Source organism: Solea solea, chromosome 11, assembly GCF_958295425.1.
Source record: "Solea solea chromosome 11, fSolSol10.1, whole genome shotgun sequence".
Taxonomy (NCBI): Eukaryota; Metazoa; Chordata; class Actinopteri; order Pleuronectiformes; family Soleidae; genus Solea; species Solea solea.
In genome coordinates this window covers 24,796,967-24,824,943 of record NC_081144.1, presented here as the reverse complement: position 1 = coordinate 24,824,943, position 27,977 = coordinate 24,796,967, and the positions used below count along the sequence as shown (strand labels likewise).

At 43.6% G+C, this 27,977-nt stretch overlaps 1 protein-coding gene across 3 annotated transcripts; it reads left to right on the top strand.

The window, feature by feature from the left end:
- On the top strand, window positions 1-27,382 carry LOC131468680 (PDZ domain-containing protein 4-like). 3 transcript variants are annotated; one of them, XM_058643188.1, is made up of 18 exons: window positions 1-292; window positions 1,027-3,361; window positions 14,904-14,954; window positions 15,297-15,399; window positions 15,478-15,709; window positions 15,796-15,880; window positions 17,363-17,461; window positions 17,823-17,885; window positions 19,454-19,555; window positions 21,137-21,579; window positions 22,324-22,561; window positions 22,837-23,275; window positions 23,370-23,787; window positions 23,881-23,951; window positions 24,549-24,886; window positions 25,300-25,440; window positions 25,793-25,905; window positions 25,991-27,382. In XM_058643188.1, the coding sequence occupies exons 2-18, from the start codon at window positions 3,302-3,304 to the stop codon at window positions 26,238-26,240; spliced, it is 3,246 nt and encodes a 1,081-aa protein (XP_058499171.1). In that variant the 5' UTR covers window positions 1-292; window positions 1,027-3,301; the 3' UTR covers window positions 26,241-27,382. The 3 variants fall into 3 exon arrangements, with proteins under 3 accessions (XP_058499171.1, XP_058499172.1, XP_058499170.1); XM_058643189.1 differs by having other exon boundaries at window positions 14,901-14,954; window positions 22,336-22,561; XM_058643187.1 differs by having other exon boundaries at window positions 14,901-14,954.
- The last annotated feature ends 595 nt before the right edge of the window (window positions 27,383-27,977 follow it).

Sequence of the window (27,977 nt, the reverse complement as noted above, 5' to 3'; positions counted from 1 at the left end):
GGAGGAGGAGGAGAGAGAGGCGAGCTAAGGATCATTGATTCACCGCACCATCGTTTCAAACATCCCAGAATAATAACAACCACAAAGAGCCAGAGCTGCTGCTCCTACAGAGAGAGAGGACATGAGGAGACGAGGACATAAGGAGACGAGGAGAACATGAGGAGACGAGGAGAACATGAGGAGACGAGGAGAACATGAGACGATGAAACAGGGAAATGAGGAGATGAGGAGATGAAGAGATGAGGACATGAGGACATGAGGAAGGACACCAGGGTCTCAGAGAGAAAAAACTGTGAGTGTTTCCTTTAAAAATAAAAACAAATTTAAATCAGTTTTTCTTCTGTTTATGTTTTATTAAAAAAAATTTTGAAACGTGTAAAATGTAAAACGTGTAAAAAAAACTTCATTAGTTTTTATTTTCATTCATATTTTCTTAAAAAATAAGTAAATAAACAAAGTAAACAGTTGTTATGATGATTAACTCTTTATCTCTTTACTTTTATTTTCCTGGTTCATTTTTTAATTTTCATAGAGAAAATTAGTGATTTTAACATCACACACACACACACACACACACACACACAGGAGTTGCTGCCTCCATCACTAACTTCAAATGTCTTATTTTTGTGAATTTGGCTTTTGAAATTTTTCATTCCAACTTATCGTAGTGACACAAAGTGACCACACGAGGCAGCAGTGAGGCAGCAGTAGACCAGCAGCTCCTGTGTCCCTGTGAGGTAAAATCACTGATTTGCTCTGTGGACTTTGGTGTGGGAGAGTGAGCGGTCTGTCTCACAGTGAGATAAAGACGTGAACATGTGACGTCGAGATCGTAGAGTCTTTTGTTATGTGGATAAAATCTGTCTTTTTAAAGCTGCAGCTGAAAAACATTTCATCTCTTTTCTTTAAACTCACACGGTTTTAATGAGCTTCAGTGTTTGTTCATGTGTTTAAAAGCAGAATCTATTTCCTCTGCTTACTCATTCATTCATTCATACATTCATTCATTTCTTCTTCTGTGTTCAGGAGCGAAACTAAGCCAGGGTTTAAAGGTCTTTGTGGAAAATGTCGGAGCAGCAGAGGAGACGGAGGGATGAAGAGGAGGAGAGAGGAGGACGAGGAGGAGGCTGAAGGAGATTCATGAGGATTCACACGTTCACCTCTCTGTGGATCGTCATTTTCAAAAAGTGTCAACACGAGATTTCTCTGGATTCAGACAAAACTGGAGGATTAAGTTCAGTCTGCTGAAGTTTGAGGAAATAATCTCCAGACCAGATTTATATCAGCTGGACGAGACGAGGACAAGGACGAGACCAGGACGAGACCAGGACGAGACCAGGACGAGACGAGAAATTTAGCAAAAATAAGCTTCATATTTCTTTTATTTTCTTTCTTTTCGTCTCATTTTGTTTTTTTATTCACAAACAAACTGTGGATGACAGAAGGAAGGAAGGAAGGAAGGAAGGAGGGAAGGAAGGAAGGAAGGAAGGAAGGAACACATCTGCGTCATTGAAAACACCTTCCAGTCAAACTTCTCCTCAGGTTCAGACTGAGAGACAAGCGTGAACGTATTAATGTTCACACGTTCACATGTAAAAACAGACGTGTGATTAATCATTCATTAGAAACACGATCAATACAAATGAACGAAAACACAAGAACGCTAAAAAAACAACCTAAAAGCTGCTGAAGTCTGACCTGTTTTTCACAATAAAAGCCTAAAAACATTTTCACTAAAAAATCATAAATATTTGATTAAAGTTAAAGCACAACATTTTTCCAAATTAATAAACAAATTATTACATTTTTAAAAAGCACACATTTAAAATAAAAGCACAAATTATTGCAACAAAAAATCGAAAATTTTCTCTGAGTGAGCACAAAGTTTTCTGTGATTTACAAATTTTTACACCGATTTAAAACAAAATGAATCATTAAAATCTACATAACTCAAAGGAGCAGCCAGTAGGTGGCGCTCTCTCTGAGTTTTGTCATTTTGTTATCACAAGTTTGAAAAAGTGTTGTTTAACTTCCTGCTTCAGGTTTTGGTTCAAAATTTTAAAACAAATTTAAAAAACGTTTTATATATTGTTATTTTTATTTGGTGATATCATTTTGGTAAATTCAGGTGGGTTTTTTTTCTTAATTTTCTTTTCTTTTAAATCTTATGTTAATTAGAAGAAAACAATACGTCACCAATGGTGAATATTTGTCTAAAAGCGTTAATTTAAATCATGATGTTGCTCAAGGCTCAACTCTGGGCCCGCTCACTTTTTTAAGTTTCTTTACAGTGTCGTCAGCTGTTTCTGATGTTGCAAAAGCAATGTATCTACTAAAGGGATGACAACCAGCTGCTGGGTAGAACAGCCAACAGGTGGCGCCCTCTGTCAGTGAAATACAACACTTAGAGATATATTTAGTCTGAAAAACAGTTTAACTTTATTTTGAAATAATATTTAAATTTTAGGTCGAATTCAGATCGAATTCATCAAACATTTTTCTCTTTTTGTGATTTTATTTTGGTGAATTCAGAGCTCAGCGGATGTTTTGTTTTGTTTGTACGTTAATAAAATAAGACTTTCATTGATACATATTTATCTAAAAGCTTAAAGTTAAACTGTGGTGTTCCACAAGGCTCGACTCTGGGCCCGCTATTGGTCAACGTGTAGTTCTCGCTAAATAACACGAACTGTCAAACCAGAACAGGATAAATATAAATATAAATATAAACAGGAAGTGTTAAAGTGAGGTCATCAGAAAAATCTCAGATTTTAGAGATTTTTCTGTCACATTTCCGATGTTTTATTAAAAAAGAATTTTATCAATGTTTCATTTAAAATGAAATGTGAAAAAAAACTTTAAAATAAAATTTATTTCCATGAGATTTTTATTCTATTTGATGAATCAAAGAAATGTTTGTTTACACACCAACTGGTTGGCACGGTGACGTGAGTCGCACTTTCATCCCTCCATCAGCGCGTCTTTATCTTTTCCATCTTTTGACATTTTAAATCTTTTACCTCGTCCTTGTCTCCGTCCCCGTCTTTGTCCCCGCAGCAGCAGCGCCTGCGTCTCCACGGATACAAGACGCTTTCAGCAGGAGGAGAAGAAGAAAGATCAAAACAGGAAGTAACATCTGTTTGTGATAGTGGATTCAATGAAAGACAGAAACTTGCGGGCGTTCCTTTAAAGTGCTGACACAGAGCATCTTCTTCATCACATGACCTCCGGGTCAAAGGTCAGAGGCCAACACAGCGAGGACTGACCTGAGACAGGGAAAGGTCAAAGGTCAGAGGCCATCATGGGCTGCAACATGTGTGTGGTGAAGCGACAGGAGGAGCAGTACCGGGTCATGCTGCAGGTGAGTGATAGTTTCCATGGAAACCAGCTGGCTTTTAAACGTAAACAAATGTCAGGTGAGTTCACGCGAGTCGATTTGTGTTTTATAATAAATAATAATACATTTAATTTAAAAGCGCCTTTCAGGTCACTCAAGGACACTTTACAAACAAGATGAATTAAAATCACACAATTACGTAAAAACCAAAAAAAGAGCACATAAAATCAACACAATAAATTTGGGGAAGTGGCGGTAAAAGCAGGGGGGGTTAGAGGGAGTAGGCGGTCCGGAACAGGTGAGTTTTCAGTCTTGATTTGAAGAGGTGGAGAGAGTCACAGTTACGGAGGTCAGGTGGTAGTGAGTTCCAGAGCTGAGGAGCAGAGTGGCTGAAGGCTCTGCCCCCCATAGTGCTGAGGCGGGCAGGGGGCACAGAGAGGTGGATGGAGGAGGAGGATCTGAGGGAACGAGTGGGGGTGATGACGTGCAGGAGATCAGACAGGTAGGGAGGGGCAAGGTTGTGGATGGCCATGTATGTGTACAGGAGGAGTTTGTAGTTGATGCGGTGATTGACAGGGAGCCAGTGGAGGTGCTGGAGGACGGGGGTGATGTGGTGGTGTGAGGGGGTCTTTGTGATGATATGGGCGGCTGAGTTTTGGACCAGTTGCAGTTTATGGAGAGACTTTTGGGGGAGGCCATAGAGGAGAGAATTGCAGAATTGCAATCAAGATGGGAGGTGACGAGACTGTGAACAAAGACGGCTGTGGAGTGGGGGGTGAGGGAGGGGCGGAGTCTGTTGATGTTGCAGAGATGAAAATAAGCGGTGTGGGTAGTGATGTGGATGAGTGAGTGAAAAGAGAGTGTGCTGTCGAGGATGACACCCAGACTCTTTACCTGAGGGGAGGGGGAAACTGAGGAGCTGTCAATGGTGAGGGAGAAGCTGTTAACTTTAGATAGGGTGGATTTAGTGCCGAGGAGGAGGAGTTCAGTTTTATTGCAGTTTAATTTAAGAAAGTTTGAGGTGAACCAGGTTTTTAGCTCAGAGAGACAAGAGGTGAGGGAGGGGGGTGGTAGTGTGGAATTTGGTTTGCAAGAAAAGTAGAGCTGGGTGTCATCCGCGAAGCAGTGGAACTGGATATTGAATTTACGGAGGATGTGGCCAAGGGGGAGGAGATAGATGATGAAGAGAAGGGGCCCCAGGACAGATCCCTGGGGCACACCTGTAGTGACTGGGGAAGGTTTTGAAGTGAAAGATTTGAGCTGTACAAACTGAGTGCGGCCTGTGAGGTAAGAGTGGAACCAGCTGAGGGGAGTGTGGGAGAGGCCAATGGAGGAGAGTCTACTGAGGAGGATGGGGTGTGAGATGGTGTCGAAGGCAGCACTCAGATCGAGGAGGATGAGGATGACAGAACCAGAATCAGCTGCAGTGAGGAGGTCGTTGGTGATTTTGATTAAGGCGGTCTCTGTGCGGTGACGGGGGCGGAAACCAGACTGGAAAGGCTCTTAGAGTGAATGGAGGGATAGGTGAGAGTGGAGTTGGGTGGCAACAGTTTTTTCGAGGATTTTAGAAATTAAAGGTAAGTTAGAAATGGGGCGGAGGTTATCGTAAATGTTGGGGTCAGAACCGGGTTTCTTTAATATGGGGGTGACAGCGGCAGTTTTGAAAAGTGAAGGGACTATTCCGGATGAGAGTGAGGAGTGGATAATAGCAGATATGAGGGGGAGCAGGATTTGACTAGGGTTGTGGGGAGGGGATCGAGCTGACATGTGGTGGGCTTTGATTTGTGTATGAGGTCGGATTTCGGAGGTAGTGGGAAGAAGAAAACTGGAGAGGAGATGACAAGGAGGAGAGGGTTCAGATGGGGAGATAGGTGGCGAATTGTGATGTAGGTGCTGATGGATATTATGAATTTTCTGGTTAAAATAGTCCATTATGGAGTTGCAGGTTTCTGTGGAATACAGGTGGAGGGGTAGAGAATTGGGTGGCTGGAGAATTTTGTTCATGACAGAGAAGAGGGTTTTTGAGTTTCCTTCGTTGGAGAGGATGAGGCCGGAGTAATAACTGGTTTTGGTTTGTGAGATTAGGTCCTTATATTGTGTGATATGGGTAGTGTACATGTCTTTGTGGATGGTGAGACCAGTTCTTTTGTGAAGTCGCTCCAGTTGTCGGTTTTTGAATTTCATGGATCTAAGCTCGGGGGTAAACCAGGGGGCAGATGCAGAAAAGGACACAGACCGGGTTTTCAGGGGGGCGAGAGAGGTGAGCGTGTTGGTGAGGCAGGTGTTATAAAGAGCGACCAGTTCATCTGGGTTGGAGAGGGAGTCCGGGATCTGAAAACTGTCGATAATGGAGCAGAGAGTGTTGATGTTAATGTCCTTAATATTACGAAATGAAATGAGACGGGGGGATTTGAGAGTAGAAAGGTGGAGTGTGGCGTTAAAAGTGAGGAGGAAGTGGTCCGTTACAGGGAAAGCATTGGCAGTGGGCTTGGAGGGGGTGAGACCAGAGCAGCAGACTAAGTCCAGTGTGTGTCCTTTAATGTGGGTGGGGAAATCTATGAGGTGTTGTATTCCAAAACTGTCCAGACAGGATGCAAAGTCTCTAGTGAGAGGCAGGTTGGTATTGTCCATGTGTATATTGAAGTCCCCCAGCAGAATTAAATTAGGAGAGAGAGTAGATATATAAGTGAGTAGAGTGGAAAATTCACTGATAAAATCACTGTGTGGCTTGGGGGGGCGGTAAACTGTGGCGATGATGGTTGGTGTGGGTCCATGAAGCTTAAAAACAAGGCATTCAAATGTGCTACATGCATGGACAGAGACGGGCAGGACTTTCCACTTCTCGCGGTGAATTACCGCGAGACCTCCTCCACGGCCGTTGCCACGTGGACGGCAGATGTGAACAAAACCGGGAGGAGTGGATTCGTTGAGTGCGGAGAAGTCATTAGGCTGTTGCCAAGTTTCTGTTAAAAAGAGAAAGTCAAGCTTTGTATTTTGTGTTTTGTCTTTTTTGTTTTTTAATTGTGGTGTCGCCCGGTGACATTGATTTGTTCAGAGTTTGACTGAAAAGACACGTCCACAGTCGCCCGCGCTCTGCTGCTGTATACACACACACGCTTCCTCAGTCAGTTTTCAGATAAAAGAACAAAGAATGTTACGTTGTTTTTGTTCATCAGGTGTTACATACTCCAGCTTTAAAACAGAGCGCGTGTGTGTGGAGCTGTCCATGGTTCTGAACTAAACCACTCCTTGCTGTAGGTGGAACTGTCTGTGTTTCTGAAACAACTCCAACTCTTTCCTTCCTTCCTTTCCACTTTAACAAAAGACTCATGTAACAAAATCTACATCAGTTTAAGTCGACGATATCTTAAGAACACGTTCACGTCTTTATCTCACTGTTAGACAGACTTTTCAAACAGGAAACTGAGGTTTGTAAACTACTCACTCTCCCACACCAAAGCCCATAGAGAAAATCAGTGATTTTAACATCACACACACAGGAGTTGTTGATCCACTGCTGCCTCCATCACTAAGTTCAAATGTCTTATTCTGTCACTGGAATTTGAAATCCTATATTCGGGTTTACTTCAGTGACACAAAGTGACCACACGAGGCAGCAGTAGACCAGCAGCTCCTGTGTCCCCGTGAGCTAAAATCACTGATTTTCTCTATGGACTTTGGTGTGGGAGCAGTGCCGGCCCTGAGTAATTTGGTGCCCTAGGCAAGATTTTAGCTGGCGCCCCCTTGCATCGCAGCAGTCAATTTCACAATCAACTTTCATACAATCACACAGAAACTGCATGTGTGTATTCAAGATTTTATTTCTAAAAAAAAAAAAAGTAAAAAATATCACACCAAATAAAAACTAAAGAAAGAAACAAGTGATAAAATTAAAAATACAAAATAGATAAGGCAAACATATTAAGCCGAACACTGCACACGAAAACAAGTGACATAAAATGAATTAAAAATACAATATAAATATGGTATTGCACAAAATAATAAATTATGAAACCAGTGCAGACATAACAACACAAGAGAGACCTCTTGATTCACCGGGCTGTGCAGAGGTAGACGGGACAGCAGCACCTGATGCTGTGTCACTGGGGTGGTACTGAAATATTTTAAAAGTGCATCTGAAGAGAGAAGAGAAGTATATGTGACGACTGCATGTTACATTTTAATAAAAAAACAGATGCTTGGTGTGCTATACATGAGACTAATATAGACTAATAATGAAAATGTGATGAGATTCATTCAACTTTATTGTCATTGCAATGCAATTCAGTCTAACCAGAGTGCAAAAACCAGTATATGTATATATAGCCTATGAATGATATGGGAAAGCTAAGGTATGAAATATTAACAGTAATACACTTTAACTGCACTTTAACACTGATGTAAACTTTAACAAACATAAACTGTGACACATAAAACCAAAGGCTTACAACCACCCTATTACAAAGGGGATGGACAACTTAAAGCATTTTAACTGACATACAAGCAGGAAAAACACCTGTAAAATAACACCTGAACAGGCCTAACGTTAAGTTTCCAAACGTCCCTGATGAATTTAAGGTGCAGTAACATTAACACACGTCGACTCAGCTATTTAGTGATTATTAAACAATGTTGCTATCGTCCTAAGTAAGCTAGCAAGCTAACACTCTGCTCCAACAACGGTAACTACGATGCATTAAACTATTCATTTCATGCACTTCATCACATTGACATTACTGTACCTCTATCTTTTTCACGTTTTTCTTCCTCTTCTTTCCTTCTTTTGCTTCCTTGGACGCCGGATGGCTTCAGTTTTTTGGACATAATTCCGATACAGTGTCATTAATCTTTTTCTTCTTCTCTGGGTCACTGTCCGGTCAGATTCAGGCAGCTGGCCTCTTGACCCCGCCACCCTCACAGAGGGCAGGTACAGAGCGACGGCTCGTTGCACCCAGAAAAAAGGCTTCTGCATTATTTAATAGTCTTTGCTATGACTTTATGTTGCTGTGGGCTTATATAATATTTCGAAATAATAGTAATAATGGCACTGGTAAAAAAAAAAAATAGTAGTATATATATATATATATATATATATATATATATATATATGTATTTATTTATTTATTTATTAATTTTTTTCCCCGTTTTCGGCGCCGCCTGCGGATGACGGTGCCCCTAGCATTTGCCTATACTGCCTATGCCCAGGCATCTCTGTGTGGGAGAGTTAGTGGTTTACAAACAGAAACAATCAAACAACCATCGTTGTAAAAAAAAGAAAACTATGACTTTAATGCTCAGAGTTAAAGGAATAGTGTGTAGAATTATATAGTGGATAGAGAATTTGTATTATTGATGTTTTCATTCATTTATTATCACCTGAAAACGAAGAACTCAGGACATAGATTTGATCATTAATCTTCATCACCTCTCTGTGTGTGTGTGCGTGTGTGTGTGCGTGTGTGTGTGCGTGCGTGCGTGCGTGTGTGTGTGTGCGTGCGTGCGTGTGTGCATGCGTGTGTGTGTGCGTGCGTGCGTGTGTGTGTGCGTGTGTGTGTGTCTCTCTCTGTTCTCCACTCTCATTCATCTCTGTCTCTTCTCATTGATGCCGTCTTTCTGCTCCTATCTTGGATTTTAATCTTCTACCTCTTTATTTCCTCCAGTCTTTCCTGCGCCTCCCCCCACACACTAACACACACACACACACACACACACACACGCACACGAAAAAAGCCTTAACCATAACCACAATTCAAATCTTAGTCCTGAACCAGTTCCTCGGAAATGAGGTTCTTCCTCACGAGGACCACGTTTTGGTCTCCATGACGACTACTGGTCCTGACAAGGTGTTCATGACGATATGTAGTTAAATATGTTCAACTCGAGGTCAGTTATAATTTAGAGAACATTTTATAACTTTGTATAAATATCATTTTAAATAATAATTATATCAAACAGTCACTTTTAAACATTTAACCTTTACGAGGCCAACTGAACCTAGTGAAGCCACTGTGATGTTGACCTTTGACCCTTGACCCCCACAGCTTTCACCAGTTTGAGGAAACAGCAGCTGATCAGATTACAGTCATAAATCTTCTCTGAGATTAAAACTGTACATTTACGAATTCAGCTGCTGTTACCGTGGTAACCCTCACTCACATTACAGACTGCACCTTTGAACAATGTTTTTATTGATTTTCAATAAGAACATATAAACAATCGCCCCATACCAAACCAGTTACACAATAATACACAAGCAAACCTTGCTGTATACACAGACACCAAAATAAAATAAAATAAAAATATAATAATAAAATAAATAAATAAAATTAAAATATTAAATAAAATTGTCACACTCTATAGTCTTACAAACAAGTATGATCTATTGTTGCTTGAGAAAGTTAATTAAGGGTGTCCACACCTCCTCAAATTCTTGTGCTTTACCCTTAATTACATAGGTTAACTTTTCTAATGTAACACACCTTGCCATCTCCCTAATCCAAGATTGTGTGGAGGATACTTCAGTTTCCCTCCAAGATAGTGCAACATCCTCCTGGCCTGCAGGAGGCCAAAGTTGATCAAAGCCTTACACTTAGAGTTTACAGAAAAGCAACCTGGGTATATCCCCAAAATACAGAGTTTAGCTACGCAGGGTAGCCGAGTGCCTGTAAGCAAACTTAAAGTACAGGCAACCATTTTCCAAAAAGCTACCAATTCCGGGCATTCCCATACACAATGAATTAAAGTACCTTTCTCAGTCAAACATTTCACACATGTATCTGGAATGTCAGGGGACCACTTGTTGAGTTTCTCAGGGGTTATGTACGTCCTCATTAACCATTTGTGTTGTAACAGTTTCCTTCGAGTATTAATGGTTTGAGATTGAGCTTTTAAACAAGCTTTCGCCCACTCAGCTTCTTCAATATCTTCCTTAATATCCAAACTCCATGCCCTCCTTCTATCATGACTAGATTCCTCATCATGCGAGACAAGTGCAGTATAGAGTGTAGAAATTTGCCGTCTTCCATTCATGTGTTTTAACACAATACCCTCAAGACAGGACAGCGGCGGCTCATGCGTTTGTCTCAGTCACAGGTTTAATATTTAGAGAAATATGACTCAACCTTTAAAAAGGCGGAGCCTCAGTGTTTACTCTCACTCTTAAATTTGTTTTATATAAATAACATTTACACACTTTTTTGATGCGTCCACACATTCATACGTCCACCTCCTCACTATCCTCCTCTTCTTGCCCCCCTCCCCCCTCCCCTCCCCCCTCCCCTTTCCTCCCCTCCCCCCACCATATCTGTCTCTTCTCCTCACTTTCCTGTCACATTTGTGTCCATGGGATGCCGTTGCCGCAGTAACCAGGAGTCATTAGGGAGACGTATTTCTGCTTTTCTGCTCCTGAACTGGCAGATCTGCAGTAATGAACACACGCACACACACACACACACGCACACACACATATGCACACACAGACACACACAGCTGCGATAAATATCTCACTGTCCACATCAGTGACATATTTAAAGGCACAGTACAACAGGAACACTCACTCTCACACACCAAAGTCCACACAGGAGCTGCTGGTCCTCTGCTGCCTCGTGTGGTCACTTTGTGTCACTGAGGTCAATCTGAACAAAGGATTTTTAATGCAGAATTCACATTTGAACTTAGTGATGGAGGCAGCAGTGGATCAACCAGTCCTGTGTGTGTGATGTTACAATCACTGATTTTCTCTGTGGGCTTTGGTGTGGGAGAGTGAGTGGTTTGTGTTTATGTTTGTTTATGAAAGGATGATGAAATTAAGAAAAACGTGTTTTAATGTAAATTATTGACTGAAACAAAAACAACGACGTGGTTTTTTTTGATGATTCAGATAAAATATAATTTATATTAAACACACACACACACACACACACACTCACACAGCTTGATTCCATCAGACCCTGAAGGTCCTGACGATTGATGGAGGTCAGAGGTCAAACACACAGAGAGAAGTAGAAATGTCTTTCTGATGATTGAGAATCCTCCTCTCCTCTCTATGTCTCCTCCTCTCCTCTCTATGTCTCCTCCTCTCCTCTCTATGTTTCCTCCTCTCCTCTCTCTGTCTCCTCTCCTCCTCTTATTCATCCCTTCTTTCTCTCTGTCTGTCCTCCAATTCTCTCCTCATCTTTTTCCTCCCCCTTCCTTTCCATCCTCTCTCCCTCTCTCGCTCCCCCTCAGGGTTGATAATTGTATCTCTGCTTCCTCTGGAAATGAAAAATGGATCCACCATCACATCTCATTCTGCTCAGAGTGTGTGTGTGTGTGTGTGTGTATAAGCGCTACCTCCTGAGGCTTCAACAGGCGTCTCCACCCTGATCATTAACACACACACACACACACACATACACACACAGGGCATCATCAAAGACGACTGAAGAACAACATCAGCTCCGTATGTTCATGTGTGTCACAGTCAGTAAGAGTTAAGACTTTTCATTTAAAAAAAAACATCAGCAGCTGCAGCTCACCTTCTGTGTGTGTGTGTGTGTGTGTGTGTGTGTGTGTGTGTGTGTGTGTGCATGTGTGTGTGTGTTTCGCCGATTAACAAAAGACTCACGTCTTTCTCTCACTGTTAGACCACTCACTCTCCCACACCAAAGTCTAGAGAGAAAACCAGTGATTTTAGCTCACGGGTGACATGTGACGTAGATATCGTAGACTTAGAGCAGTGTGTGTGTGTGTGTGCGTGTGCGTAAAACTCACCCGTCAGCTCTTTGTCTCACTTATTAATTTCACACCTCAGTTAGCGGTGATTTCTGTCAGGCTAATGCAGGGGTGGGCAATTATTTTCCACAAGGGGCCACATGAGAAACAAAAAATATCGTTGAGGGCCGAGCCAAATTTAATTGTATCACTTTCATCTAAAAAAAAAAGCAGTAAATTGTATTGTTTTGGTGTAAATTAGGCAGCATACAAACACACAATAAACACAATTACTAACCAACTCTATTGAAAATATCAAATGACTACACTATATAATGAATACTATTATACTATACTACTGTGGTGTGGTGTAGTGTAGTGCAGTGAATATACACCCACCCACACACACACGCACACGCGCAGAGCGCACCTGCACGCTTACACACTAATGCTGCAATCACGCCGTACGAGTTTACATACGAGTGACGGTGCTTCGCTGGTTAGATAATGAACAGGGAGGGAGATAATGAGAACTCCTGAACTTAAACCGAGACACTTGTAGAAGAAAAGTACTACGGACCTCGTTCTTAACGTTGTCTTCTATATAGGCTGCCTCCGACTCCTTTGCGCGCTCGTCATCAGATAAGTTCTTATATTTCTCTTCGTGTTTGGTCACGTAGTAGCGATTCAGATTGTAATCCTTAAACACAGCGACATGTGTACCACAAACGACTTGTGTACACGGCGTTACCTTTGACGCCTGTAAAGAAATATTTAGCAGTCCATGTCTTGTTGAAAATGCACCATTCGGAATTAACTTTTCTTTTTTTAACGTGAGTCGACATTTTTAGGGGGCCAGGGGTAACTGGCTAGTGTGCCCAGGTCTGGGCTAATGTGTCGGAGCTGAGTCGAGACAGTTACAGTAACCACACACACACACACACATACACACACAGTGTAATGAGCAGCAGCACAGCAGGAGTCACTGGATGTTTTTTTGTCTCTTCTTTGTTTTCTTTGTCGAGATGATTTAAATCTGCAGCTTTCATCTTTACACGGGCACACACACACAGGCTCACACACACACACACACACACACAGGCTCACACACAGAGCAGATGTGTTTCATTGGAGACTGAGATCAGTGAACTACACGTTAACATCACATCAGTTATATAAATATAATATAATCTGTGTGTTTGTCTCCACAAATCTCTTCATTTTAAATATTTATTTATGTTCAAGCTGCAATTTATGATTATTTACATCATCAATTCATCAGATTATTATTTCATTCATTAGATGAAAGTCAGTGGACACACTCATGTGCGTCCTATTTTATTGTCCGCTAAATGTCCACATCATTTACAAAATGGACGCCAGGTTTTACTGAAGAACAGCTGACACACGCACACACACAGGCACACACACACACACCGGTGCACGCACACACACACAGGCACACACACACACACACACACAGGTGCACACACACACAGGCACACACACACACACATGCACACACACAGGTATACACACACACACACAGGTACACACACACACACACACACACACAGGTGCACCCACACACACATGCACACACACAGGCACACACACACAGGTACACACACACACATGCACACACACACACACAGGTATACACACACACACAGGCACACACACACACACAGGTACACACACACACACACACACAAACACACATGCACACACACATAGGTGCACGCACACACACAGGCCCACGCACACACATGCACACACACACAGGCACACACACACATGCACACACACACACACAGGCACACACACACACACATAGGTGCACACACACACAGGCACACACACACATAGGTGCACACACACACACACATAGGTGCACACACACACAGGCACACACACACATAGGTGCACACACACACACACATAGGTGCACGCACACACACAGGCCCACGCACACACATGCACACACACAGGCACACACACACACATGCACACACACACATAGGTGCACACACACACACAGCCACACACACATAGGTGCACACACACACACAGGCACACACACACACACACACACACACACACACAGGCAGACCTGCAGAGGTCATGTACTGAATAACAATCAGCTGTGAATGAAAGAGGAGTTGAACAGTGCTGCTGTGCATCCATGCACGTATTTGTGTGTGTGTGTGTGTGTGTGTTACCTGCAGATGACTGTGTGTGCGTTCACTGACGACCATCGTGAACGTGTGATGACTCCTCGCTTGAAAACCTAACAACAAACACACAAACAATATTTATATCACGACACACAACACAGCACAGGCTCATGAATAATTTGGTCCATGTTCATGTCAGAGACAGATGTTTGTCCTCACGTCCGTCCACAGAGACTCTCGTACTCACTCTGAGAGACAGATGTTTGTCCTCACGTCCGTCCACAGAGACTCTCGTACTCACTCTGCTCTGTTGAAGTTAACATCTGTTATTGAGACTTTTATTTTGAAAACAGTGGCGTTGTGACATTCGCGTCTGCTCATGCATTTTATTTTGTCAAGGACTGAGACAAAAACAGAGGTCACAGAGGTCACAGAGGTCGTGGATGTGTGTCACTTCCAGGCCACCGTAGTTTCCAGCAAAAACAGACAAAGAAATGATTTGTTGATGATGATTTTGAAATAAAACTCCATTTGTCCTTTCACCACAACCTGTCTGTGCACATGTTCTCTCTGCTGACCCCTGGTGTTTGTTCATTGTGTGAACTTTTATAAAATAAAAGTCTGTCTCTCTCTGTCTGTCTCTCTCTCTCTGTCTGTCTCTCTCTCTCTGTCCGTCTCTCTCTGTCTGTCTTCAGCAGAAAGGCTGGATTCAGTCCCTGCGGCCGTTGGACAGAAATGGAAACATGAAGGTAGGACAAGTGTGAGGTTCTGTCCTTCATCTGTCCTCATGTGTCCTCATGTGTCCTCATGTGTCCCATCCGTCATCTTTAATAAGGTTCTGCTGCCACGAGGCTGACGATGAACATTTCTGCTTCATCATAGACTCACTGATTCACCTGAGGCATGAATCAGTGAACTTAGCTGTTCTTAAAGCTGCAGACTGTCCTTACGAGACAGCGTTTTGGCATGGACCCACAGAAACCTTTATTTTGAAAACAGCCATGTTGTGGACAGACAGAAACTGAGAGGTTGAAAATGATTAAATAAACACAGATCATATTCTCTTATTGGTTCTTATCTCGTCCTTTAAGGTCCGAGGACGGAGGACATCTCAGCCTCCGTTAGACAGACCACAAAACTCCCAGGAGCCTTTGCAGCAACACAGCTCAGTGCGTAAGAGTCACAGGAAGAAAGGTAAACAACAACATCTCTGTGAGCGTCTCTGTCACAGCGGAGGGGCGGAGCTAACGTCTGACACTCTCTTCCTCTCAGGTACGCTTGTGTGCAGCGGAAACGGGACCAGAAGCTCCTCCCTCTCCTCTGTTGCCATGGTGGCGATTCCCAACTGTGTGGACAACGCCACGCAGACGGACATCAGCTTCCAGAACATTGTGACCACGGGGAGGAGCAGAGGTCACAGAGGAGGCTCTTCCTCCTCCCCTCCACCACCTCCCCCTTCTCCTCCCCTCCCTCACCTCCAGGGACCGTACGGCATCAGTGAATTGTACGTTCTGACCTTTTGTAAAAAAACATATAAAAAAAAAATCTACAAACGAGACGAGTATTGATTTTTATGTCTCCGTCCTCCAGCTGCGTGTTTGAGTACAACGATCCCAACGACTACTTTGACGTCTCGCATCACGAGGTGGACAGACAGGACGACCTGGAGTACGAGGTGAGGACGTCCAGACCACCAGAGGTTATTATGGGTACTTTTCTTGAGTTGGCGTTGTGGTCCTGATGGTGGTCCTTTTGTACCAAATTCCACAGGTATCATGGAATTTGGTGCGCTTAGTTTTGGCTTTGTCCTACCAGGTTTTACCTCTGGGGGCGCTACTGAGCTATTTTACACCACTTTCTTACGTATTCCCCTTATTTTATTTTTTACGACCTTGATAAAAACCATAATATATATGAAATATACAGTGTATAAAAGTTTCTTACCTGACCTCAGGTGAGGTCACGTTTCTCATCATGTCTTCACTGCAGAGCCTTGTTTTTCTTAGGTTTGGTTCACATCTGGAATAAAGATGAAGCAGATCAATAAATCCATGTGTTCAGGATGAGAGATCTTATCAAGAGTCTGCGGTGATAAATAACTGAACCAGGAGAGAAGGTCAGAGGAAACAGAGAGAAGAGATGTTTTCCTTCTTTCTGCTTGTGCTGCAGAATAATCCACAGTCCTCAGAAATGTCACTGAGCTGAATCTACGCTGCTGTGATTAGTGACCTAATGATCCAACACAGTTTTTAGCTGAATTACCCTTTTCTCTCTCTGCATCAATGCTTTGTTGTTTCCTGTTAAAAAAAACCCCAACACAGTCGATCATTAAAGTAGAAACAAAAGAGATTTTTAATCCGGGTTTTGGGTTCATGTCTGGACTCCAAATCATTTGTTTGAGGAAAAAAACGCAATTTCTGTCACAGTCTGGATGCTTTTCTTCTTCTGATAATCCCACGAAGTGGAGTGAAGTATTATTTTCAGTGGCTCTGTGTGTTTGTCTGTCTGTTTGTGCTTCTGCACTTGCCAATATGACCAACAGAGGCCGACAGAGGCTTGTTGTCGGCCATCTCTGATTGCCTTGTTGTTGTGTTGTTGTGTTGTGTCCCGTCGCACCGGGACGATGTCATACTAACACTGACCCAGGACGGAACTGAACCATGATGGAAACACAGAGGTGTAACGCTGCCCTCTACAGGTCAAAGTTCTCCACCCAATCCAGCCATCTTTGTCTCTTCTTGTTCTTCTAATGACGATAATAATTTCCTGTAGGCTGGACATGAAACGGTCTTACACTGTGCTCCATGGTCTGAAGATCTTCATCCACAGTTCAAACTTCTTCAATAAAACTAAATAAAGACCCCAGAACCAGAACCATAAAGGTGGTCCTGTGATGGATCTGTCCAGGGTGTACCTCGTCTTTCACCCCATGTCAGGATTGGACTGGATTGGCACCAGCAACCCCTGCAACTCTCATGTGGAGGATAAAGCAGTAGAAGACGGATGATTGAATGGAACTTAGCATTAGCTGCTAACCCAAACATTTAACTATTTACATACCTTTGATTCATTGTTACCGTAGAAGAACAACGTAGACTCCACCAGTGAACCAATCATCTTGCTCAGATGTTAGACACGCCTCTCTTTCTTCCTCCAGGAGGTGGAGCTGTTCAAGTCTAGTCAGCAGGAGAAGCTGGGTCTGACCGTGTGCTACAGGACAGAAGACGAGGACGACCTGGGCATCTATGTCGGAGAGGTGGAGACATGAAACACATCCATCATCCTTTCATTCATCTCCTTCATCACTTCATTAACCTCCAGCTGACCTCCTGATGTTTGTGCACAAAGTTCACTTCCTCAATTTATTTCTGCATTCTATTAATCTTTCCGCTCACTCAGCCTCTCATTCATCCATTCATTTACTTATTTATAACGTCCACCCTTTAATCACCTCATTCATCATCTATTCATTTATCCCACTGAATTATTCATTTATATCGTTCTCTATTTTCCATACATTCAGCTTGTTTACTCTCAGTCACTGATTAATATTTATTTAGAATGTGTTTAATTCATGAAGTAATTAATTCATTCATCCCTCTACTGTCTCTCCTCAGGTGAATCCAAACAGCATCGCAGCTAAAAACGGACGAATCAGAGAAGGCGACAGGATATTACAGGTATATTACACTCCAATAATCAATACATATAATATACACTATAATAATCAATAATCACAAACTAAACACAAATGTACACAAAAACTAAAACAATAGATCGCCCAGATCGTCTATTAGCCACCGCCCAGTAGCTAGTGTGCGTCTATTAGCCACCGCCGAGTAGCTAGCGTCTATTAGCCACCGTCGAGTAGCTAGTGTCTATTAGCTACCGCCCAATAGCTAACGTCTATTAACTACCAACCAGTAGCTAGCATTTATTAGCCACTGCCCAGTAGCTAGAGTTCGTCTATTAGCCACCGCCGAGTAGTTAGCGTCTATTAGCTACCGCCGAGTAGCTAGTGTGCGTCTATTAGCCACCGCCGAGTAGTTAGCGTCTATTAGCCACCGCCCAGTAGCTAGTGTGCGTCTATTAGCCACCACCGAGTAGTTAGCGTCTATTAGCTACCGCCGAGTAGCTAGTGTCTATTAGCTACCGCCGATTGGTCATGAACTATTGACAAAATGCAACATTTAGCTGCCGTTTATTCACATGTTGGAACTTTTACCCAGAATATTAATGGATTCATTAATGTGTCAATAGTTTAACCACTTTTGTCTTCCTGAAAACGAGTTGGATGTTGTGGAAAATGTAGCAGATATAAACCTTATGAAACGTGTCGATAAAGGACAAGTGTAAACATAAATAGCAGTTAATTAAAACAAAAACAATTTATATATTTTATGACTCAGACCAACACATGAATACACAAGTCATAAAACGTTATGTAAGTCAATGGTGAAGTTACAAGTGGAGGATAAAGCAGTACAACATGGATGGATGGGTATTTTTCTTCTTTTTTTATTTATTGATTTGTGGTCAAAGATGGCACCCCAGGCACCTGCCTATAGTCTCTCTATAGTCTCTTTGGTTTCTATGGTCTCTGCGCTTCCATGTCACCGTCCTGTTCCATATAGGTTTAGATGAAACTGTAAATTACTGAGACCCGGGGAAACAGCCTCGACCAATCACAGAGACGCCAACAGCCTGGTTACTGCAGCACTAAATATAGACAGAGGTGGATGAGTGTGTGTGTGAGACATAATAATAAGAGAAATAATAGTTTTAATTGAAATAAATGAACACAGCGACTGTTTGTGTGACTTTATCAGACTCAAAATACCAAACACAAGATTAAACTATAAAACACGACTGTGACGGGTCAAAAAAATTAAATAAAACTGAGTGTAGATTTTTTATTTAAAGTCACACACACACACTCATTATCCTGAGACTGAAGCACCTCGAGCAAACAGGGAAGAGGTAAAGTTTAAAGTGTGACAAGAATAGAGCAGCGACGGACATCACCATGGTTACCTGGCAGCAGACAGGCCAGTGATGATGTGAGTGGTTCCCATGACAGCCATCAGCATCATGTGGTGTCTCCCTGCAAGTGTGAGGAAAATACAACAAAAACACACACATATGATCACATGGTTTGTGTTTCTGAGGTTTAAATTCAATAAATAATCAATACATTTTAACAGCAAACATGTAAAACAACAATAATAAAACACCTGGTCTCTTATAGATAAACGGAGTGGACATTAACAACAGAGAAGAGGCCGTCGCCATTTTGTCCAGAGACGACAGCATCAACTTCTCTCTGCTGCTGGCTCGACCGGACACTGAGGTAACAACAAGACACACACACACACGCACGCACACATTCCTTCTGAGGACACTCATAGACAGAATGCTTAACCGAGCCCCTATACATTAAATTTAACCATCCCAAGTCTTAACCCTGTGAAAGTCCTGTATACACAAGTGTAGTCTTATCACTATCACTAACCAGTTAATGACTAACACTAACCAGTTAATGACTAACACTAACCACCATTCAAATCTTAGTCCTAAACATAGCCAGTTCCTCAGAAATGAGATTATGCCTATAGAACCAGGTTTTTGGTCTCCATGAGGACTACTGGTCCTGACAAGGTCAGTGTTTATGACAGACAACACACACACACACACACAGGGCCATGATAAATGTGGCAGCAGGTCCCAGAGTGTGAGTGTGTGTGTGTGTGTGTGTGTGTGTCCACATGTGCTGACAGAGCAGGAACTGAGGACATATTCATACACGTCACTTTAACCAAACACACACACACACACACACACACACACACTCACAGTGAACGTGTGTGTGTGTGTGTGTGTGTGTGTGTGTGTGATCAGTCAGTATTCAAGCGTCTCTCTGACACTTGAGTCGCTCAGATCTGCAGATGATGAAGAACAGGAAGTGATGGATGTTTCATCCACTCAGCAAATAATAAATGAGGACGTGATGATGTGAGGCAGCGCACACACACACACACACATATACACGCACACGTGCACTCACACTCAGAGACACACACACACACACGTTCGACATTCATGACTTGAGGGGACATTGCATTGACTTACATTCATTTCCTGGAGACTTACTCTAACCTTAACCACAATTACTACTGGCCTAATCCTGATCCTAACCCTGACCTCAATCTAACCTTAAAACATATCTTCACCTTAAAATGTAGTCATTTACATTATGGGGACTTGATTTTTGTCCCCACAGGGAAGACAAGTCCCCATAATGTGACTGTGTAAACAGGTTTAGGTCCCCACAACATTAGTATTACCTGTATTACCACACACACACATACATATACAAACACGCACACACACAAATAGATTTCGACTGCTGTCTACAGATTAAAAATTCAAATCTATGTCATCAACAATTCAATCCATTAGTAACCAATTAAATTAATCCACCACTTACTTTAATTAAATAGTTTAAATATGAATGAATGAATGAGTGTTTCTGTATTTCTGTGTCTCTAAAACAGATTAATCAATGAAGTATAGCTGTGACACATGCACACGCGCGCACACACACACACACACGCACACACACACACACACACACACACACTGTGAATCAACTTGCTGTGAACGGATGATGGATGAAGAGAGGAACATGGAGGAAACGGTTATTTGTCTTGTTCTATTTCCTTCTTTCAAGGTCACATACACACACACACACACACACACACACAGATTCTCATTGATATCAATTCTTAATAAATCTTAGAAACACACAATTGCAGTGTTTTTATTCTAAGCCACAGCTGAAGCTAAACAATACAAATAAGTTAGATTTAGTTTATTTATTAAAACTGTAAAAGAAGATTTTTATTTTGAAATTTCTCTCTCTTGTTTTTAGAATGAAAATCCTGCGGAAGACGACATGGACGTGGACGTGGACACGACTCTGACTCTGGAGGACGGTCTTTTCCAGACTAACCCTCAAGCCTCAGTCTGCTGCCTCAACTCAGCTCATGTCCCTGGGTACTATCGTCTCCACCGAGACAGAGGACGAGGAGGACGAGAGGTGGAAGTGGAGGATGAAGACAATGAAGACGACGGAGACAGAGGAGAGAAGGAGGACAGGGAGCCGCCCGTCCCCCTCCCTCCTCTGCTGAGTCTGGCTCCACTTCTGTCCAACAGCCAGGAGCTGGACAGCGGCGTGGGACGCACGGACGACAGCACCCGCTGTGAGGAGCTGTCTGAGCAGGATCTGCAGGGAGAGCAGACCAGCGCCTGTAACTCCAGCACCACCAACACACCGGGCAGCACCAGGAAGTTCAGAGCAGGACCCAGTCCCAGGTACGAGCCGAGACAACAGGAGGACCGAGTACTGGACCTTGATGTTCACCACAATGAAGACTGTAGATTAGAATGGACTCAAAGACACAGATTATGTCAACATGATAGGATGGGGGGTGACGGAGTGGCTCAGTGGTACCCTGTGTGTGAAAGACATCATGGTCGCAAGTTCGACTCCACCCCTGGCTGATTGTACTCAATTCCATTGTAAGTCGCTTTGAAAAAAAACGTCTTATCATCATAAGTCTGTCTCACGTCAGCTGTGACGGAAAAATACTGAGGAAACATTCGGAAAAGTTCAAAGTTCATTTAATACAGAGTCAAATAATCCTGACACATTTACAGATTAACAGATTAAATGATTCCAATCTAGTTTGGTGGCGATTAGCATGTACCTGCTGCGGAGCCCCGCCCTCTATCAGCCACACCCCATTCTTGAAGATGACCCCGCCTCACTGGTCAAAGATCTGTTCAGGGAAATTTGCTCGTATGATAATCGTGTTCAGACGACTTTAATTTACGAAACAAAATCGTCAAGATGGACACATTCACCAAATTCAAAATGGCGGACTTCCTGTTGAGTTGACGTCATGGTTCTGATGGACTTTTTGTTTGTCTCCTTTGGGGGTGCTACTGAGCCATTTTGCAACACCTTTACGAGCAATTTTCATCATTGTCTTTGCATTGTCCCTTTAAAACAGTCAGTTATAGCTTTAACATCCTGTCTCTTTCTGCTCCACCCAGACCGAGTCCCAGACCGAGTCCCAGACCGAGTCCCAGACCGAGTCCTAGACCCAGTCCTGGTCTCGGTCCAAGCCCCAGACCAAGCCCCAGTCCGGGTCATGGACGTGGAGACACCACGCCCCCTTTCCTCCACCTGCGAGACCTTCAGCTCAGCTCAGACTCTCTGCCCGGCCTCGACTGGACAGCAGGGGGCGGGGCAGGGGGCGGGACTGTGTGCAGCCCTCACCACCACCACAAGGTACAGCATTTTAAAGGAGTAAATAAAGGTGCTGTCCACACAGAAACTAAACCTAAACACATACAAACAGACCTGAGTTCTCTCCGTTTCTGTTATTATCTGTGATGGATTTGATGTCAAGTGACAGTGCCACCTACAGTCCTGGCAGAGGTACTACAGGGCTTTGAGTCGTTTCTGTGTGGACGTGTTTCATAACAGCAAAGAAAAAGAGTTAGTTTCCGTGTGTCCTAACCACACTGTCTGTCCTCTGACTGACCTCTGACCCTGACCTGCAGCACTTCCACCACCATCACCACCAGCCGCCGCTGACCATGATGATGATGATGATGCCGGGCCTGACGGAGGAAGAGTGTCAGCGATACCAGGAGCTGCTGGAGGTCAAGTGTCAGTACGAGAGACACAACAACAAACAGCAGAGAGACGCGGCAACCAAAGGTCACAAGGTCGCGGCTGAGGACGAGGGGCGGGACGAGGAGGAAGAAGAGAGGGAGGAGGACGCCACAGCTTCTTCTTCTTCTGTGGTGGACTTGAACTGCAACGAGACCTTCAGCGAGCACGAGATGGCGCTGATCGAGGAGGAGCTGCGCCACCTGGAGTTTAAGTGCCGCAATATTCTGCGAGCACAGAAGATGCAGCAGCTCAGAGAGAGATGTCTGAAAGCCTGGATGATGGAGGAGGAGACGACGGCGGCAGGAGCAGCACGGACAGAAGCCGGTAACCATGACAACAACACATCAGCATTTTAAACGCACACTAACAAAGTTGCAGTTGAATGTTACTGTAATGTAAAATAAATCCTCTCTCGTAGAAATGGTTAACGATGAAGAGGACGATGAAGAGGACGACCCTCACCATCACGAGTTGTCGGCCATCAACGAGCTCCCGGAGCGCGAGCGCTCAGACGACAGAGACAGCACCAGCGCCTACAACACGGGAGGAGAGAGCTGCCGCAGCACGCCGCTCGTCAGCACCGAGAAGATCCCGCCTCTTCAGGAGGAGGAGGCGGAGGAACGCGAGAGAGGACGGCGACGGCTCATGTCTCCGCCCCCTCTCCTCCCCCCTCTGAGCTCCCCGCTAACGCCGCGGCGTCACAGGCGTGACAAAGAGAGACGTCACTCCAACCTCAGCTGCTCCTTTTCCCCGAGCAGCTACAGGAAGTACGACGTGACTGGTTCAGGCGGGGCCAGTGGCTCAAGCTCCACCCCCTCCACACCGTCAAAGTTCAGGTCCTCCTCCTGGTTTTTATTGCGATTAACAAGTGGTGCGGCTAAACTCTGTAAAAGTGCACGTGTTTAATTTATTTTTATTTTTATTAACAGATCGTTGACCAGAGAGGCGGGGTCATCTTCAAGAAGGAGTGTGGCTGATAGAGGGCAGGGCTCCAGAGCAGGTACCTGCTAAGTTATTGTGCAGGTTTGTTGTGCGACACAGAGTCAGCAGTGACTGTGAGCGCCCCCTGCTGCTGATCACCAGAGGAAACAGTGAAGCCACAGACACCAGCAGGGGGCAGTGCTTAAAAACAGTTACAAATGTCGCCGTTGATGATCAGAGCAGCCATCTTGAATTGTGAACTCTTAGCCTGAAGAGCTACAGTTAAAACACTCTGTTCAATCCTCACAGAGAAAAATCGCAAACCCATTTTATCGTACATTCCGTTTTTGTTCTTTCTTAGTGGTGTTTGTCCGTGTCGCACTAAGACGTCCTATAATGTCTCGTTTTCATTGTCGCAGATCGCAGACACTGCGAAAAACCTCACACGCTATCTTTGGTCGCAGGACTGTGACGACGGCCATCTTTGAACGACTCTCACAGCGCGATGTAAAACCACCACCATCAAAGAAACTGCCACGACTTTTCTTGATCTTTTGTCGGGAACAATTCCGATCATAAAACATTTACTGAGCTTCTCTTAGCGACACGGTCAAAGATCTTCCTCTCCGTCTTTAAACAAGACTTTCACGTCTCCTGTATTTCTTTTCCACTGCAGACGGAGCCCCCACCAGGCCTGGAGGTGGAAGTGCAGAGTCCAGTCCTTACTTCAGCAGACGACACCACAGTCCACTAGAGCGATACCAGAGCTGCATGGCCCTGCCCTCCGACACCCTCGTCGTCCCTCTGGACTGCGTGAGGGACAGAGCGAGGGCCGACGGCGAGGAGAGGGGGAGGGGCACGGGCAGTAGCGGACCGGCCAGTCCCAGGAGCGTAAACAGTGCCCCCTGTGGCCTGGAGGAGCGCCACACAAGTGCCTCGCGGTTAGGACTGGCCTTACCGCTCGCGTTGACGCAGTCGTCACCAACGACCTCGCCACAGCGTGTGGAGTGGAAGGTAAACGACGAAACAACGCCGGAGACAACTGATTTTATCCACTTTAACAAAAGACTCAGTTTAAGTTTACGATATCTCAATAACATATCTTAACAACACAGGAAACCACTCACTCTCCCACACCAAACCCCACAGAGAAAATCAGTGATTTTAACACCACACACACAGAAGTTGTTGATCCACTGCTGTTCAAATGTTTTATTTTGTTAATTCAGCATTTAAAATCCTTAGTTCAGATTGACCTCAGTGACACAAAGTGACCACACGAGGCAGCAGTAGACCAGCAGCTCCTGTGTCCCCGCGTGGTTTACACGTGGTTTACAAACTTCAGTTGTTCTTACACTTTAAAACGCGACGTCTGCAAATATAAGTGACGTCAATAAGTGCTAAAGTAAAGGGATTTTGTGGTTCAGGTGAAGATCCGCAGTGACGGCACGCGCTACGTGGCCAAGCGTCCGGTCCGGGATCGTCTTCTGAAGGCCAGAGCCATAAAGATCAGAGAGGAACGCAGCGGCATGACGACCGACGACGACGCCGCCAGCGAGATGAAGCAGGTACAGTGTGCACGGTAACCATGGAAACTAAGGGCAGGGAATCACAACACAACGTCACGTTTGTTTACTCCGCCATGTTGGCAGGAAAACTTCAAAAATATATCAGTGAACCTGAATGTATGGGATCCTTACTGTATACTGCCCCCTGGTGCTTTTCTGCAGCATTACGATGGAATAATAAGCACGTAATGCAATAAAAGCACGTAAGTTAATTAGCGTCGGAGTCTGTGACGACACTGAAGTTAGGGTCCACACTCACGTCAGTTAAGGGGAAGCTTAACGGGAAAATTAGCACCACTTTATGTTTGGTTTCTGGAGTGTTGCATGATGGGATTGCATGCCACTGTTTCAGGGTCGATACTGGAGCAAAGAGGAGAGGAAGCAGCAGCTGCTCCGAGCGCGAGAATATCGACGCAGGCGAGAGTTCATGATGCAAAGTCGCCTCGACTACCTCAGAGGAGACAGGTACCCAAACATGACTCAGCAGAAAAATCTTGCTGACGTTAACTGTGTCTAAAATTCGGTCTCACCTTCTGCTTTTTGTTTCCAGGGAACATTCACCGTCCACAGGAAGTACACTGGAGCGCTGCTCCCCTCGCGGCGCTCGGCTCCGCCCCCAGCAAGAGTCGCTCAGCAACAGCAACAACATTCTGTCATTGAGTCAGAAGAAGGTGATGAAGAAGAGGAACCGCAGAATCCTGGACAACTGGATCACCATCCAGGAGCTGCTGGCTCATGGCTCCAGGTCCCCGGACGGAAAGAAGATCTACAATCCACTGCTGTCTGTCACCACAGTGTGACAAGAGGACGAGGAGGACGAAGACAAGGAGGACGAGGAGGAGGACGAAGACAAGGAGGAGTACGGAGACGAGAAGTTCTCCTGAACTAAACAAACTAAAGTTCACTAAGACAAGTTTGACAAATTTTTACTCTCAATGACCTCGTCCTGGCAATGAATTATGGGAAAAGACGGACATTTGTGGACATCCACGTGTTTAACGTACGTTGTTTAGTCTTCAGTGAAGGAACACGAGATTCTCTACGACGTCTATGATCATGTTTCTAAGTAGAGATTAAATTTAAAATAATTTCACAATTTTTTTAAATTACAGAACATAATTGAGTGAATCCTTGACATTTTGTATTAATTGTACGTTGTACTAATGGTATGTTCCATTTTTAGTTGCAACTTGAGATTTCCAACCCCGATACAGCATTCCAAGATGGCTGCCACTCCTACTAACTCTTTACGTTAATTTCACGTCTGTCGTGTTTGGTCCTGCGTTAAATCAGTCGTGTTGTTATCGACTGCTAATGCTAACAACGACTAGCCAAGGACATGCAGCATGCATCCATGTTCCGATATAAATGGACATTGGACACAGAGAGAGGCACTGGGTCCTCTGAGCTCATGACGTCAAACACATCGACATGTGTGATTGGTCGCTGGTTAGCTTAGCATAGCGCTAGCACACTCTGGTAGTTTTAGCGACAAAGTGACTTCAGCTGTGACATAAACTGAGGACAACGTGAGGACAAAGCTTCTGGACGGACGCCCCCTGGTGGCAGACGGTAGTACAGGTCATAATCAAACCAGACACAGTCACATGATTCGTTTACGTAAAAAACAAAAAAGTTATTTATGAAATAATTATTATTGATACATAAATGATGTTTAATATTCAACACATTTTTTTTACTTCATTATTTACGTAAGTAACATTTGTACTGCGTCGTGTTGAGCGTGGTTTTTTTTCTCCGTGGCTGCAGACGAGTTCACGGACGACGGCGACGGTGTGAGTTTGTGTGAAATATTAATGATAAAGTGCATGACTTACATATTGAACTTTGTGGATTAATCCTGAATCTAAAGTGACGTAGAGAACAAAACTTTGTATTTAGTGGTGAAAGACGTGAAAAATAAAAATCAAGTGACATTAAATAGTGTTTTCCTGCTTTTTTTCTGTGTTGTAAATGTTAAAAGTCATGTTTTTTACTTGATTCCTTTGAGCTCAGACACAAACACAGGGTTGTAGTGACATCTGGTGGTGAAGCTGCGTGTTACAGCCTGATGAATAAAAGGGTTTACGTTTGAACATTAAGTAAGAACAAATGTAAAAAAATAAACACGTGTTTCAGTGTTGAGTTAAATTCATGTCTCATTATGTTTCATAAAAGCCTTAAAAGGCAAAAAATAACAATTATTTAAATGAATAAAATGTAAATTAAGTGTTATTACTTTGTTTTTGTTGCTTTTCAACATTTTTAATTTGGTTTTGATGGTTATTGTTGCTGATATTCTGCTTTATTCCATTTATTTTACAGGTTTGTACAAAATAAGCCTTGAATTTCAACCTGGTCTTTTTCCCCCACAAACAAAACCAATCAAAATTACAATTAAATGAAAAAGACAAGAATAATAATAAAAGAACATATAGTGTTAAGTTTGACTGTTCTGAGCTTATGTAGAAACATGGAAGATGTCCAAAACCCAACAGGTACAGGAAACTGAAGTTTGTAAACCACTCACTCTCCCG